The following is a 15,289-nucleotide window of genomic DNA, read 5'->3' as shown; positions in this document are numbered from 1 at the left end:
TCTAAGGGCTTTTCCAGGGACACTGTGTCCCACGTTGCACATCTTTTGTCTACTGCCCCATCTTGGCCTTCTCCTTCTTATCTTCCTCTCTTCACTCCTCAACTGTCCTCTCCTCTTCACTCATGGTCTCTCTATTCCCACCCTCCAATCTTTCCAACCTCCCCTCCTCTCCTCTCTTTTCCCCTCCTCTCCTCTCTTTTCCTCTCATCTCCTCTTTGTTCCTCTCCTCTTCTCTTCTCCCCCCCTTCTTTCCTCTTCTCTTCTACTTCTCTCATGTCCTCCCCTCTCTCCTCTCTCCCTCAGGTTGGCATTATTGATGATGACATCTTTGAGGAGGACGAGCACTTCTTCGTCCGTCTGCTGAACCTGCGGGTAGGGGATCCAGAGGGCATGTTCGAGAGTGACGAGGTTGGCGCTGCACCAAAGGGACGACTGGTCGAGCCTCTGGTCGCCACGGTGACCATCCTGGATGATGACCATGCCGGCATCTTCACCTTCGGCAACCGCCTGCTGCGCGTGAGCGAGAGTGTGGGTACCATGGAGATCACGGTGGTGCGAAACTCAGGTGCCCGCGGGACTGTCATCCTTCCCTATCACTCAGAAGCAGGAAGTGCCAAGGGTAACGGTGTGGACTATGAGGACGTGAGAGGAGAACTGGAGTTTGTCAACGATCAGACCACGTAAGAAAAACAATAAACAGAATGAGTGAGAGAGAGATAGTCACAAAGAGAGAGAAAGAGATATACCAGAGAGTGGCTACATGAAAGCTAGGGTTTGAGAGAGATTATGCTTGCAGTAGGAGATAGACATTGATTGAGTAAGAGCAGAAGTGTATGAGGGAGTAGAAGAAGTGCACACTTATTTTGATGGAGGTGCAGAGAGTAAACAGAAAACCCCACAGACCCAGAGAATTGGTGAGAAAAGTGCTGTGTTGGTAGAAAGAGAGGTAGGATTGAATGAGAATGATTGTGTGAGAGAGTGAGAGTCATTTTGTCGAAAGTGAGATATACACTGACAGAGAGAGGAACAGTTTAAATGGGTGTGTGAATACATGGAGGAGTGTGAGCTTCATTTTAGATGTGTCGTGAGGGAAAGACTCGTTGACTGAGAATGTGAGTGTGATATATTTTGATTGAGGTGGGGTGAGCAGACCTTGAACTTCCGTAAGTGGGAGACATTGAGTGAGTCAGTCTGTGAGAGAACAACAAAACGTGTGTGGAGACCTTGAACTTCCGTAAGTGGGAGACATTGAGTGAGTCAGTCTGTGAGAGAACAACAAAAAGTGTGTGGAAAGAAGAGCGGGGGAGGGAAGTCAGAGCGTCACGTTAATCACTCAGTCTTCAGGAGGAGCAGACACAAGCAGACGCTGTGATTCTCTCCCTCCTTCTACAACTCAATGCATTATTTATGGAGGCAAAACTCTTAGGAGTCCCAGTGTGTTGATAGCAACACAGAACAGAACAGAAGCCTGGTGTAGCTCTGAGAGAGAGAGCGAGAGAGAGAGAGAGAGAGACTGGCCTCTGGGGTTAAGGCAGACAGTGAAGGTCAGGTTTCTAATTGCTCTGTAATTGTAGTGTAAATGCTGAGTCTTGTTGCACCTTGTAAATGAAGCTCCCAATAGCCCATTTGCATTGCTTTGCACTGAGGTTAGCCACAGTGTTCCACCCCGGAGTGTGTGGGCCTGATCATTAAAGAAGTAGAGCTCCATTAGTGAGTACAGCCTCACACTCCTCTGCTCTCTGGCTCAGCCCCACATCTCTCTACCTCAAGTGGATCTTTCACATCAGGGTTACAAGAGTATTTAGCTTTGGAGAAGCCTTTTCAGCTTCAGAGACCATGAGTTACCTCTTCAAGGAGTCAGACGAGCTAGCTGTTATAGCTTTGTGCAGATTTACTCAAAGGCTTGAATAATGGACTCAGTGTTTGGGTTAGTTGTGTGGCAAAGTAAATGGCCTCTTCCCAGGCTATAACATTGAAACATGAAATTGAAAAGCTCTACTTTGTAAGTGTTGTTATTGCTTGACATTGGCAGGCAGGGCCTATTTCTTGTACAGCTAGTGCCTTAGTCCTTCTTCTCTCATTCTTCTGCTCATTCTGGTTGTTGTAGATGCCGTGTTGGCTCATTAACAGATGGTTATTTCTCACATGTGGAGAGCCTTCGGGACACCTCTCCTCTTGCCTGGATGAAGGCCAGTGGACAGAGAGTTTGTTTAAGTTTTTTTGTTTTTGTGTGTGCCTCAGATGGGTAAGTCATGTGGAGAGGCTGTGCTTTGAGCTGGGCCCCAGCAGGAGAGGGATCCAGCGTGTGGTGGCATCAGCCTTCTGGGGCTCCTGTTTGTGCTGTTGCTGTGGTGGCTGAAAGTATTCCCAAAGAGGACCAGGTCGTCCCTGGGCTCCGCACAAACACACACAGAAGACACACACCTCTCCTTCGTACGCCTGGGTGTATGTACAGTATACTGTATATGTGTGTCTAGTGAAGGACGCTGGAGGGTGTAGAGGTGTGTGTGCTCATGTGCAGAGGTGGAAAGTAACTAAGCACATTTACTCAAGTACACTTAGCACACTTTTTAGATATCTCTACTTTTCTGGAGTATTTCCGTTTGATGCTACTTTATACTTCCACTCCACTACATTTCAGAGGGAAATATTGTACTTTCTATTCCACTACGTTTATTTCACAGCTTTGGAAGATTTTACGCAATGGATAATATAACAAGCTTTTTTTTAGTGTAGTTATAGTTCAAACTAGCTCCACCTCCAGCAGCTACAACTGTAACTTACTTATGCACTGATGCTACAGTATCTAATGACATCATATATAATAATATAGCAGTCAGAGGGACCAAACTAGTGGCCTATTTTTAGTCCAATACATTTCTGATAATACTTATGTACTTCTACTTTTTTACTTAAGGAAATTAGACATTGAGTATTTTTACACTGCTGTAATTGACTTAAGTAAAAGATCTGAGTACTTCTTCCACTGCGCTCATGTGTGAGTTGGTTGATGACAGACTCTGGAGGGTGGCGCTGCTCAGGACCTGCTTTGAATAATTCAGGGTGTTTGGGATGCAATATTGATGTGGGCTCTGGCTCTGTGAAGTGATTTAAGTGGTGAGCTGAGGCTGATCATTCTTCTAGGGCTAGGGCCTGGGCTGCTGAGAGGGATATGGCCCACTCTTCTAGGGCTAGGGCCTGGGCTGCTGAGAGGGATATGGCCCACTCTTCTAGGGCTAGGGCCTGGGCTTCTGAGAGGGATATGGCCCACTCTTCTAGGGCTAGGGCCTGGGCTGCTAAGAGGGGTATTGCTCAGCTGTCTAGGTGACTGACTGCTCCAACTAGTCCTCTACCGCTAGCATTTGTGTGTGTGTGTGTGTGTGTGTGTGTGTGTGTGTGTGTGTGTGTGTGTGTGTGTGTGTGTGTGTGTGTGTGTGTGTGTGTAGGTGTGTGTGGAAAACATACTCTTTCACAGTCCCAGAGGCAGTGCATTAAACATTTACTAAGTGTGTGTATTAGTCTGTGTATCTGTGTGAGTGTGGGCACCTACGTCTGTGTGTGTGTGTGTGTGTGTCTGTGTGTCTGTGTGTCTGTATGTCTGTGTGTCTGTGTGTCTGTGCGTGTGTGTGTGTGTGTGTGTGTGTGTGTGTGTGTATCTTTGTGAGTGTGTGAACCCACGTCTGTGTCTGTGCATGTTTGTGTGTGACTGTAGGAGGGATTCCTCTCATTTTGTTAAGCTTACATAGTACCAGGCTTCATGTAAATGTTTTGTTGTGCATTAACCTTTCATTACAGTAACCAGCCGTTTTACTTCTCGTGTGTGTGTGTGCAGTCAGACAATTCAAGTGCGTATCACTGATGACGAGGAGTATGAGAAGCATGAGAATTTCTTTATTGTGCTGGATGAACCACGCTGGCTCAAGAGGGGCATCTCAGGTACGTGTGTCCCTGTGCTTCTGTGTGAATTCCTGTTGTTTGTGTGTGTGTGTGTGTGTGGGGGGGGGGGGGGGGGGGGGGGGGGGGCTGGGGGTTGAAAGGAGGCTTATATTTCTGTGAACAGGGTCTTTCAAGTGTATTTCCCCAATTTGTCATCAAACGTTATCAATAATGTTGAGGTAGCATATGAACATATATGTATACTTTACCATGTGGAAATAAGGCAGTGTCAGTGAGTGTAAAGACAGCCCAACCCCAGGTATTGTTTTATGGAAACTCTATCCCTGTTCTCCAGTCTAGTGTGTAAACCCTCATCCCCTCCCTAAAGAACAGGAGTAATGTTACTGAAGCCATGATAGCCCCTCCGCTGGTCATACACCAGTGAATAGTCTCCTCAGCTGGGCAGAGCAGAACACTAACCTCTCGCCTTTCTTCTTTCTTTTCCTCCACAGCGTTGCTACTCAACCAAGGTACTGTGACCCCCACACTCATAAGCCATCACACACACACACCAGCCTGTCTCTCTCACCCTTCAGCCATGGTCAATGTGCTCCAGCTTATCACAGCATCCACACACATTTATTCTCCATCATAAAAGAGCCTCTTAGTGCTGTCTATCTCTGTGAGGTTCTCTGTGAACAGATCAGCTGATGTTGTCATGGTTTTAGCAGCTTGTGTACTCAGGGGAATTATTTTGCACTTCATCAGTAGCCATATGATGGCATATCTGTTTAGACTGGCAAAGGAAAAACCTCTCCGAACCTCCTTGCTACATTCAGCATCTCTGTTGAACTTGTGTCAGCGTCGCCCCAAACTGTCACGGAGCAACTCTCTCGTTCCACTGTGAAATATGTCACCAGTGGCGAAAACTAAAGTGATTCACCTGCTCTCAGAAACTGGCTTTAGGAAGCCTTCATTCCCAGGCAGCATGTTGGTTGATTAGTTAAAGATCAGCCAGCAGCCCATTCTCAGTGCCACGGGAGGGTTTGCAGAACATTACTGCTACACATGCAGTGTGTCGTGGAGTGGCCCTGCTCTTCATGTGATCATTAGAGTCTGTTCTCTAAAGTAGAAGCCAAGCAGTGGAGGCAGACAAATGATCTTGGCTGAACATCCTTGGGGGGCAGCCAACTGTGAGCCCCTGGCCTTTGTTGTTTAGGAAGTGCAAGTGTACATATATGAGTGCGTGCGTGCGTGTGTGCGTGCGTGTGTGCGTGCGTGCGTGCGTGCGTGCCCGTGTGTGCATGTGTGTGGAAGCAGCTTTCAATCAAGAAAAGGATTGTGAAATCTACTGTGGTCTCTGAGATTATCCCTCAGTCTGCAGCAGGTGGTCAGATATTGTGCAGGTATGAGAAGGTTGACCTGGCTTATAGCTTTGTCTATACAGCATGATATTCATGTGGACTAGTAAATGTCAGTCAGTCCCTCATTTCCAGGCTGGGTTCACTTAGTCTGGATCTCATGAAGGTTTTCAGTCTCCGCTTGTGCTCAGATAGATTTCTGTAAGATGGCGTCTGCTCAGGGTCTGAGTCTGGGCTATATGTTTCCAATGGGGGTCATTACTGTGTTGAACATTTTTGCAATTTTGTAGTCACGGTCCTGGAGTTTGCTTTTATAAATTGTGTGTGTGTGTGTGTGTGTGTGTGTGTGTGTGTGTGTGTGTGTGTGTGTGTGTGTGTGAGAGAGAATCACTTGGTGTTGCTAGGCTGCATAATGATATGATGCAGTCACTTTTCTTTTCCATCTGTCAGTATTTGTCCAGGTCACATGAGGTTTAATATTAGCACTTAGTGTAACTTAAAGCCACATAGCCACACGCACAGACATGTGATATCACTTCGGTCCATGAGACAGATGTGCGTACTGTGACATCACTTCGGTCCATGAGACAGATGTGTGTACTGTGACATCACTTTCATCCTCCTCCTTTTTTCAGCTTTCTGTTACTCCCATTTTCCCTCCCCATCGATCTTGCTCGTGCTTGCTGTGCTGATTTTTCTCAACACCTTTTGATCTCTAAGGCCTAGTCCCATTCCTTATTTGTACTCCTACCCCTTGTTTTTGAGGGCCCACTCGGTTTTTAGTTGCCACTCAAAACAAAGGGCTCGTTTTTGAAATACCCCCTTATGAAATGGCACAACCCAGTTTAGTCTTACCCATAGAAATGCTCTGCCCTGCACTTATATCAGATGAGCAGGAAAGAGCAGAACATTTGCTACTGGATTATTTCCAAGCTTCATACACGGGGACATGGTAAATAACTGCACTGTTACTCACAAATCGCTGTTTATACAAAATTCTATTGACATTGTAAATAGCGATTTTTCAATTACATATTCCTTTGCATCTCCATTAAACTAAGATATTCCGACAGATTTGAACATTATTGCATGATTATTCTGTCTCCGCACCGGTAACCATGTTCCATGGTACACTGCCTCAGTTCACAAAGAATTCTGGGAATTTTCTTCTCGCTCCTTTCGGAGGGCTACATGACCACTCTCCCGTCGATCCACAAACGAAAGATGCCACCCTACCCTAAGAGGGAGCTCACAAAGGGGTAGGGGTGGGGCCAAGGGGAAGAAATGGGATTTGGTCTAAATCTATACATTTACATTTACATTTACATTTACATTTACATTTAGTCATTTAGCAGACGCTTTTATCCAAAGCGACTTACATATGTGCGACTTACAATGTATACACATTTTACATTTACACACATTTTACATTCACACTATACGTTATCTTTTCCAACAAGCTGCTCTCTCTCCCTCATTCTTTTGTCTCTTTCTCCCTCACTCTATCCCTCTCTGTCTCTCCGTCTCTCATTCTCACTCTCCTTCTCTCTCCCTCCGTCTCTATCAGAGGACCCGGAAGGGCAGATGAGTGCTGAGGAAGAGGAAGCCAGACGCATAGCTGAGATGGGGAAGCCCATCCTGGGGGAACACAGTCGGCTGGAGGTGGTCATCGAAGAGTCCTACGAGTTCAAGGTGGAGCCCCTGTCTTCCCTCACATACACACACACACACACACACACACACACACACACACACACACACACACACACACACACACACACACACACACACACACTCACACACTCACACACACACACACACACTGTATATATATATACAGTGTATATACATGTATATATACATCCATACGAGTGCACTGCACACACAAAGATACACACAAGCCTTAGCAGCATTACCCAGTGCAGCTTCATGTCATCATTACTGGATCACCACAGATTCCACAGCCTAAGGGGCTGCTATGCTAACTCATGAAAAAGTCATAGATGTGTTAACTTGAAAAATAACTGGTGGTTATTCTAAACAACCTTTTTTTTAAATGGTCTATTTGGGGAAAAAAACATGTTTGTGTGTTAACATCCAGACGGTGTTCTTAGAATTTATGAATTATAGATTGGAACAAATGTAGGAAATGATAAAAGCATATTTTTTTAATATATTTAAAGAGGAGGGTAGTAATGGTCCATAATTTCAATCCAAGTAATTCTGGAGTTTCTTCAAAAAACACAATGTTTCTGACAAATATATATGGCCACTATATTATACCCAATTCTCTATTCTGAGGTTTGTTCAATCAATAGGTATTGTCAGAGCTGTGCCCTGCTGGGTGTTGACCAGACAGTGCTGTTTTTATAACCGTTAGTGGTTTTAGCCCTCTTTGTGTTTGTGTGTCTTGTGACTGTCAGAGCACTGTGGACAAACTGATTAAGAAGACCAACCTGGCACTGGTGATCGGCACACACTCTTGGAGGGAACAGTTTGTTGATGCGGTGACGGTCAGCGCTGGTCAGTGGCTTTCTCTCCGTCTGCAACCTCTCTTCTTAGTCTTGAATGTAGATAGGGTTATTTGTGTGTGTGCATGTATGTATGTGTATGCATTGGTTTGTGTGACCAAGATGTTCCTGTGTGGATGTGTGTTGTGTCACTGTAATGTTCTAATTTCCATCTTGGTGACAGATGTAATTCCCAGGGCTCCCAGTGGTGTTGACCCTTTCTCCCCAGTCTAATGAGTGTGACCAGTCACAGAGTGTGATCCTTTCTCCCCAGTCTAATGAGTGTGACCAGTCACAGAGTGTGACCCTTTCTCCCCAGTCTAATGAGTGTGACCAGGGCCCTGAAGCTGCTCACCACTCTACTGCCCCCCCCCCCCCCCAACCCTACTGCACCCAGCATGGAATGATGAAATGTGATATTTGTTTTTAAGCCCGTCTGTGTCCTCCTATCTAATACCTCATCAGGGAGGTCCACAGCAACACAAGTGGAATCACATCTATAACACCTGTACAGGAAGTGTGTTTCACTAGTAATGTGGCAAGACCTCACCTCACATGTCTAACTTGATGGCAGTTGAAGAAATAAGCATAGCAGTAATAACCATGGGCTTGTGGGAAGCATGAGGGCGCGACACAGGCAGTTACGCAGTGTTACACTGCCCTCTGCTGTGCATATAGGGCAGTGCATTAACAGGAAATGATGTACAGATCCAACCTGGCTGACTACTGAAATGGGCCTACCTGTATAGTGCCATGCAATGAGCTGGTCCTCTGACAATAGAAGTACATTACCCTTGAATTATGTTTTAATTATATTTTTTGTTCATATCTTCTTTCCCTCTTTTATTCATGTATATGTGCTTGTGTGTGTCTGTTTGTGGTTCCAGTACCTAGTATTTATGTCCTATATTGTTATGTTGTTCAATGTGGACATCAATAAATATTAAACTGTGTTTAAGTGACCATGTGAATGTGCCCCTTCAGGTGATGGAGATGAGGAGGAGGATGAGCGCCTGCCCTCCTGTTCCGACTATGTCATGCACTTTGTGACTGTGTTCTGGAAGGTTCTGTTTGCTTGTGTGCCGCCCACTGAGTACTGGAATGGTTGGGCCTGCTTCCTGGTCTCCATCAGTGTCATTGGCTTCCTCACTGCCATCATCGGGGACCTGGCCTCCCACTTCGGCTGCACCGTGGGGCTGCGAGACTCCGTCACTGCTGTGGTGTTTGTGGCCTTGGGCACCTCTCTACCGGGTAAGGACCATGGTTTTTTTTTACTTAGAGAGATTTTCAAATGTTCTGGTGTTCATTCATTTTGACTTTCTACTGATTGAACGTAAAGGGAAGCTCACTGACACTCCCACGTGCTCTATGGTGATGGCAGTACCCAGGTTTCTACAGCAGAAACTAAACCCCATTTGCCTCTTTTATTTGTTAGTCAGGTTTTTACTGTTTCTTGAGGTAAGTTTATGAAGGTAACTACTTTTTATAAGATCCTCAAATTAATTTTGATGGCATGTCATGTGAAGGACAGATAAACACTCCTGATGGCATATGGTCATGTGAAGGACAGATAAACACTCCTGATGGTACATGGTCGTGTGAAGGACAGATAAACACACATGTGGCTCCAACCTGCTGCCCAAGCTATTCACATGTAGTTGTGTGATCTAGTCTCAGAACCCTGTGATAATGGAAGAACAGTGCAGATTGTGCAGTAATACTCTCAGTGGAGAACTGATACAAATGGGTATTTTGAACCTTGTCATTGCAATTCTTGTAGATCATGTAAATACACAAATTGAGTTAGTGCCAAGTCCCTTGTAAATGCCAACAGTAATGCCATAAGTGCCATTCAAAGTTGTTTTTCTTTATCTGTCTTACCTGTATTCCCTTTTGTTTTATTCTCTCCTCTTCTCTCCTCTCCTCTCCTCTCCTCTTCTCTTCTCTTCTCTTCTCTTCTCTTCTTCTCTTCTCTTGTCTCTTCTAGACACGTTTGCCAGTAAGGTTGCAGCCACCCAGGATCAGTATGCTGATGCATCTGTGGGCAACGTGACAGGCAGCAATGCTGTGAATGTGTTCCTGGGCATCGGTGTGGCGTGGTCAGTGGCAGCTATCTACTGGAATGTGCAGGGCCTTGAGTTCAGGGTGGACCCCGGCTCCCTAGCCTTCTCCGTCACACTCTTCACCATCTTCGCTTTCTTCGCAATGGGTGTGCTGCTGTTCCGCCGGCGGCCCTCCATTGGGGGCGAGCTCGGGGGGGCGCGTACCCCTCGCGTGATCACCAGCCTCTTCTTCTTCTCTCTCTGGCTCCTCTACATCTTCTTCTCCAGCCTGGAAGCCTACTGCCACATCCAGGGCTTCTAAAGCAGGAAGCAGGAAGCAGGAGGAGGTGCCCCAGCATGCTTCGGAAAACCAAACAGGCATACATCCACATCTCCACAGATCTACAGCACTCCATGAACACACACAAACACCCACCCACACACACACACACACACACATCACTGAGGAGGACAAGGGCTCAGTATTCTAGGTAATGACACTGCTGATTGAAGGACACCATTTCAGATGTGCAAATCTAAACCAACACATGCAAACAAACGTACAAAGACCTCCAGGAAGCTTTTCAGACATGAAACTACACTTTCAACAAGCTCCATTGGTTATGTCAGGAAAAATTCAGGCTTTAAATCTATCCGTCCCATTAGCCTATGACACCCATGCCTGCACCAACCAACAAGGAAGATCACAGAGGGAGAGATGGGAAGTCAGACAGAAAGGAATGTAGAAAGATGGAGAGAAGGAAAAATGATCTGTTGACAGGATTTAAGGAGAAGGAAAGTATGAAGAGCGAGAAAATCAAGCAGGTAGGGAAAGAACAAGACAGCATCAGAGAAGAGGAACAAGGAAGAGAGGTGTGTGTTGTGACCATTTGTGCCTCACCCTCCCCACTGTCAGAATGGATCTAGAAACGACTTAGAGCGGGGCCAGCTTCTCAACCTGGCTTGAATTTGAAGTCTTGCTCATGATGTGTAGGTCCTTATCTAGAGGTCTGTGTGCAGGTCATGATGTTCTCCTGTGTTTTTTAGAGTAGAAGCCCCCTCAGGTGAAAGTGTATAAGATGATGCAATTGGGGCATCCTCCGTTTCTATGGGAACAGTGCATCACCTTGAAACAGCAAGGAAGAAGGAACCAAGGTGTCATATTTAATAACAACTGGGTGGCCTAAGGGAGAAAAAGTGAAAATATATATATATATATATATATACACAGAGAAGGACATTTAGGACAGGAAGATAAAGTCATAGTGTGGCTGGAGCTTGGCCCGAGCAGTTTGTCCATGTAAATAGATATCTCCTAATCATTTATCTTCACTGAAGGATGAACTAATCAGCCAGTTCTATTTAGGGGGTTAAGGGCAGGAAAGTATTGTATGTCTCCAGACATAAGAGAAGTGAAAGGATGCATTTGGAACCGGAATGTCCCTTGGCATTGCTGGGAGAACTCCATGGAGGGAGCCCATCGGGAGCTCTTGTGGAACTGAGGAATGCTGAGTCCATTCACACAATTATAAGGTTCCTCTGTTCTAACCTTTTTTCAGTCCTAGATATATTAACTTATTTATGTATTTATTTATTTTATTATAACTACAAAAATATGTATTTAATAAGTTTAAATACAGTAATGAATAACTTAAGTTTAAATATTTTGAAATACACAAGCAGTCATGGTGCTGCGCTCAGATCCAGTAGACGCAGAGAGGGAGAACGCTGCTTGGTTCTCACACTGCTGCCAGTCACCCAGCATATACCACACTTCCTGTTAACAGCAGAGATGGCAAAGCCCCATGAAGCACGGTTTACCCATTTCCCACCCCGGACTTCTGCCACCACTTCACCCAGGGAGGAGGTTTGACTTGGGGATTGTAAATAAAGCTTTTACAGTTTCTTGACTTGGTTTCCCATCAGAGTGACTGCACCCCACCCTGGGCCTTCTGCTCCACCAAACCCTTTCATCATTTCACTCCACTCTTTCTGTTGTTGTGTTGATGTTGTCATTTTTATCCATCTCTTCTTTAAACCACTTTAAAGACTGTGTGGTGCATACAACCACATCATATCATTATCTCCATTTTTCCCTTTCAAAACCACCTTTTTATTTTTCAGAATGGACAATAAAGACTAATTCATGTACCTGATTGTTCAAAGAAACATTTCTTCTTCAAATCATCTCCAGGCAGAGAAGAGAGAGCCAGATAGGTCCTGCTGTAGAAGTGAAAAGGAGATGGCGTTGTGCTCTTCACAGGCCGATGAGTAATGTTGGAGTTTTACATGTTGTTTGCCTGTCAAGTGATACTTGTTCTTGTTTGTGGAAACCTGTGGAATTGTGATATGTGTCTGTGGAACAGCCCCTACCTGGCTTGGGCTGACGCTTCATTGTGACATAGTGGGTCAAAATGCATGATAGAATATATACAGTGGCCACGGCATGGTTTACATATAAAAGCATGTGTGGGCGGTGACACAAGAAAAGACAGTGTTCGTATTTATTAAAAGGAGAAAGATTGAAGATTGAGATTATTGAAGATGCTGATTCCCCTCAAAGTCAGGTACTGTACTGACTAACTCTCTTGAATTCATTAACCATACTGAACTGTTCACATGTTCTATATATACCTACTACTTATCTCGTTGGAGACCAAAATCGATATATACACAAATCTTTGGCTTACCATTCCATCCTAGATCTAGTTTGAATAGCCTGTTATGAGCTCTCTGTAGCCTAGTCTGCACAGACTGAATGCTCAGCTGCAGTCATTCTGCAAGGTTTCTCGTATTTTCCCCTGATGTGCCCTGACAGGAACACAAGCTCCTGGGTGTGTAAGGTTGTGGGCATCAGCTACTTTAATGCTGGTAGTGCCTGTACATGAGGAATAAGTGTTTTTGTCGTTTCTACAGGCAACACGAGTGGACTCACATGCTTCATTGCTAATTTGACTGAAATGGATAGGCGTTGTGCACATCTACTTAAAACATTCACATTGCTTCTAATACACTCAAAGAGACTGTTATGTAGTGTAGTTTTTATTTCCTAACCTACCCAGATACTGCCTTAAGAAGATTTAAATTATTTATTTTAAGGTAAATTACAAGTTGACCGTCTTGCATCATAGTGTATTTTTTGTTTAGTAAGTTTTCGGTTGTTGTTACGTAGGTTTCTTTGTTTTGTGAATACTAGCAACCAAAATGATTGAGAAATAGTGTGCAATATGATTTCCCTGCTAAAGAACAGCGGACAAAGCAGAGCATGTACTTTACTCACAGTGACTTTTCTCTCTGTATCGCGGGCTGTTCGTTCTGAGCAAATACAGGATTCTTAAATTCAATTCAATTCAATTCAATTTTATTTATATTGCGCCATAACAATACAATTGTCTCTAGGCGCTTTAAATCCTTTTAGCACTACAGGGGTAGGCATGCAGTAAAGCGGTCCTTGACTGGCCAAGTGAGTCTAGTGTTTCAGATAGCAGACACATGGAACCTTAGTAGTTCCATTTGCTTGACCAACCCTAGTAGTTGTGTTTGCTTCAAGTCAAACACATTTGATCGTAGTGAGGATTCTATGGTTAAATCAGTATTTCAACACAAAAATGTCTGGTGGAAAAATGATATTCTCAGATGTGCTATATCATATCTGAAATAAAGTGTCGGTGGTTTAGTGGTAGCCTCATGGAAGGCAAGTGAATGGTATGGAATGAGTTAAGTGTCCTTTAGAGGTTGGGCAAGACTTTTTCTCTATGGTCAGGAAACACAGCCGATAAGATATTTGTGGCCATACCACTTGAAATCAGTGAGGAACTGAAAAGATGAACTATTTCATCTTTTAGTAGTAAAAATGTTTTTTGTATGTGGTCAAGTGTTATGTTTCAAATTAGTATAGCTTACACTGTTTCAGCTACTCCAGCACATTCTTTAAGGGAGACTACATTTCTAATATACATGCTTGACCAAACTTTGACACATATAAATGCATACCTAGAGAGTAGTGAGAAGGCATGCACCTGCTTCTTGTATGGTTCATTGTCTCTTATTATTTGTTCACTCTGACACACTTTGTGAAATGTTTTTTTAAATGTAAACATGTAACAGGTTCTGTACCTTCAGGCTGTCACCTACTGTGAGAGCAAGGATTCTCATTAGACCAGTGCTCATGTTTCCATAGTTACCACTGGACACAAGTAACGCCATGGCAACTCACAACAACAATTGTATAACTATAGCTGATGCTCCAGCCTACGTTGTGTTTACACAGTAAAGAGAGACTTAGTTTGTGCAATATGTAATCTATTTAACATTGCTTAAATGTTATCTTTCATAAAATCAAACCATTTCACAATTCATTTTTTCTCACTCTTCTGTCTGTTTGTCTAACAATGAAAATCAATGAATACATTAGTTCAAAGATGTGGTTGTAATGTCACATTAAAGCAGGTCTTGGAGATGAGTTTTGGAATGTACTGAAAGGAGAGAACATTCTCTGAGAAGTTGCCAATCAATGTCTACTTACTTCTTAGTCACTTTAGTCTGTGTTTTCAGTTTGGTGGATGAGAGGACATGACATGACATGGCTTCCCCTGAACCAAACTGTCTGACTTGAGCTGGAGAGGCAACAGCCCACGTCTTGTGTAGCATCAGTGTTTGTGTGCCTACTCTCCACTGTATGTGTGTGTACTGTGCATGATCTCTCTGTTGATTGGTGCGCATGACCTGTTCTTGATGTCTAGGTTTACAGTCCAGTCTGGTCTTTCCCCCAGACTGGTGGTTGCTCTTGGTCAGGCTGTGACCGGTGGAACTCACTGAGATTCATCAGCGGTCTGAAAAAAGCTGATGAACAAGTGTATTGTCGTTTAAAGAAATGATTGTTATTAATTTAATAACTACTACACTTCTACAAAAGCTGTTTAAGTGACTTGATTTTAGTCATCTGTGTTGTTTATTTGTAGGCTGAAATATGCGGTTGTCTGTGTCTGTCTTTGTGTTGGGGTGCCTTGCCTCATGTCTTGCTCACCTGTGCAATTTCTGTGGTTATTTCTCTCTGCCTGAATATTCTAAGAATGATGACTAAATAAGACAAGATGTGATATCAAAAAAATAGTATACATATATAGTTATGTCATAAACAGAAGATTTACATTTTTACAAAAGAAACCCGAATTGCTGACATAAGGATGCTTATTGTTTTGGAGAACATGGCATGATGTGTATTGTAAGAACTACAGTTGACTTAATGAATATAGTTCATTTATTTTCAACTGTGTCTGAGTGTGTTTTTTGACAGGTGAAAGTGAGAGGTAGACTACTTTGCCTGTTAATCAGCAGTAATCTAAGTGAGTCCGGTGTTAATCTTGTCATCTCAATAGCTCTAAGACAAGACTACTGTTACTACTACCACTTCTACCATGATCAATGCTATTTCTTCAAATTGCCAGAAGAGTTTCGCATTTCTCCATCTCTCACTTTTACTTCTGCCGTTCTCAGATAC

At 43.9% G+C, this 15,289-nt stretch overlaps 1 protein-coding gene across 1 annotated transcript; it reads left to right on the top strand.

Annotated features, from left to right (window-relative positions):
* The first annotated feature begins 241 nt into the window (after positions 1-241).
* LOC122129071 (sodium/calcium exchanger 2-like) lies at positions 242-15,059 on the top strand. The gene is made up of 7 exons (XM_042704108.1): positions 242-680; positions 3,833-3,936; positions 4,389-4,406; positions 6,805-6,929; positions 7,661-7,760; positions 8,732-8,998; positions 9,735-15,059. The coding sequence occupies exons 1-7, from the start codon at positions 274-276 to the stop codon at positions 10,109-10,111; spliced, it is 1,398 nt and encodes a 465-aa protein (XP_042560042.1). The 5' UTR covers positions 242-273; the 3' UTR covers positions 10,112-15,059.
* The last annotated feature ends 230 nt before the right edge of the window (positions 15,060-15,289 follow it).

Source organism: Clupea harengus, unplaced genomic scaffold (assembly GCF_900700415.2).
Source record: "Clupea harengus unplaced genomic scaffold, Ch_v2.0.2, whole genome shotgun sequence".
NCBI classification, from domain to species: Eukaryota; Metazoa; Chordata; class Actinopteri; order Clupeiformes; family Clupeidae; genus Clupea; species Clupea harengus.
The sequence above is the reverse complement of the archived record's forward strand: the minus strand, read 5'-3'. Positions and strand labels throughout refer to the sequence as shown.

Excerpts from the sequence above, each read along its gene's own strand:
- LOC122129071 (XM_042704108.1), top strand. The coding sequence starts at position 274 with ATGTCCTCCCCTCTCTCCTCTCTCCCTCAGGTTGGCATTATTGATGAT. Across the intron at positions 681-3,832 it reads TTTGTCAACGATCAGACCAC|TCAGACAATTCAAGTGCGTA; the intron begins GTAAGAAAAACA and ends GTGTGTGTGCAG. Across the intron at positions 8,999-9,734 it reads CTTGGGCACCTCTCTACCGG|ACACGTTTGCCAGTAAGGTT; the intron begins GTAAGGACCATG and ends TGTCTCTTCTAG.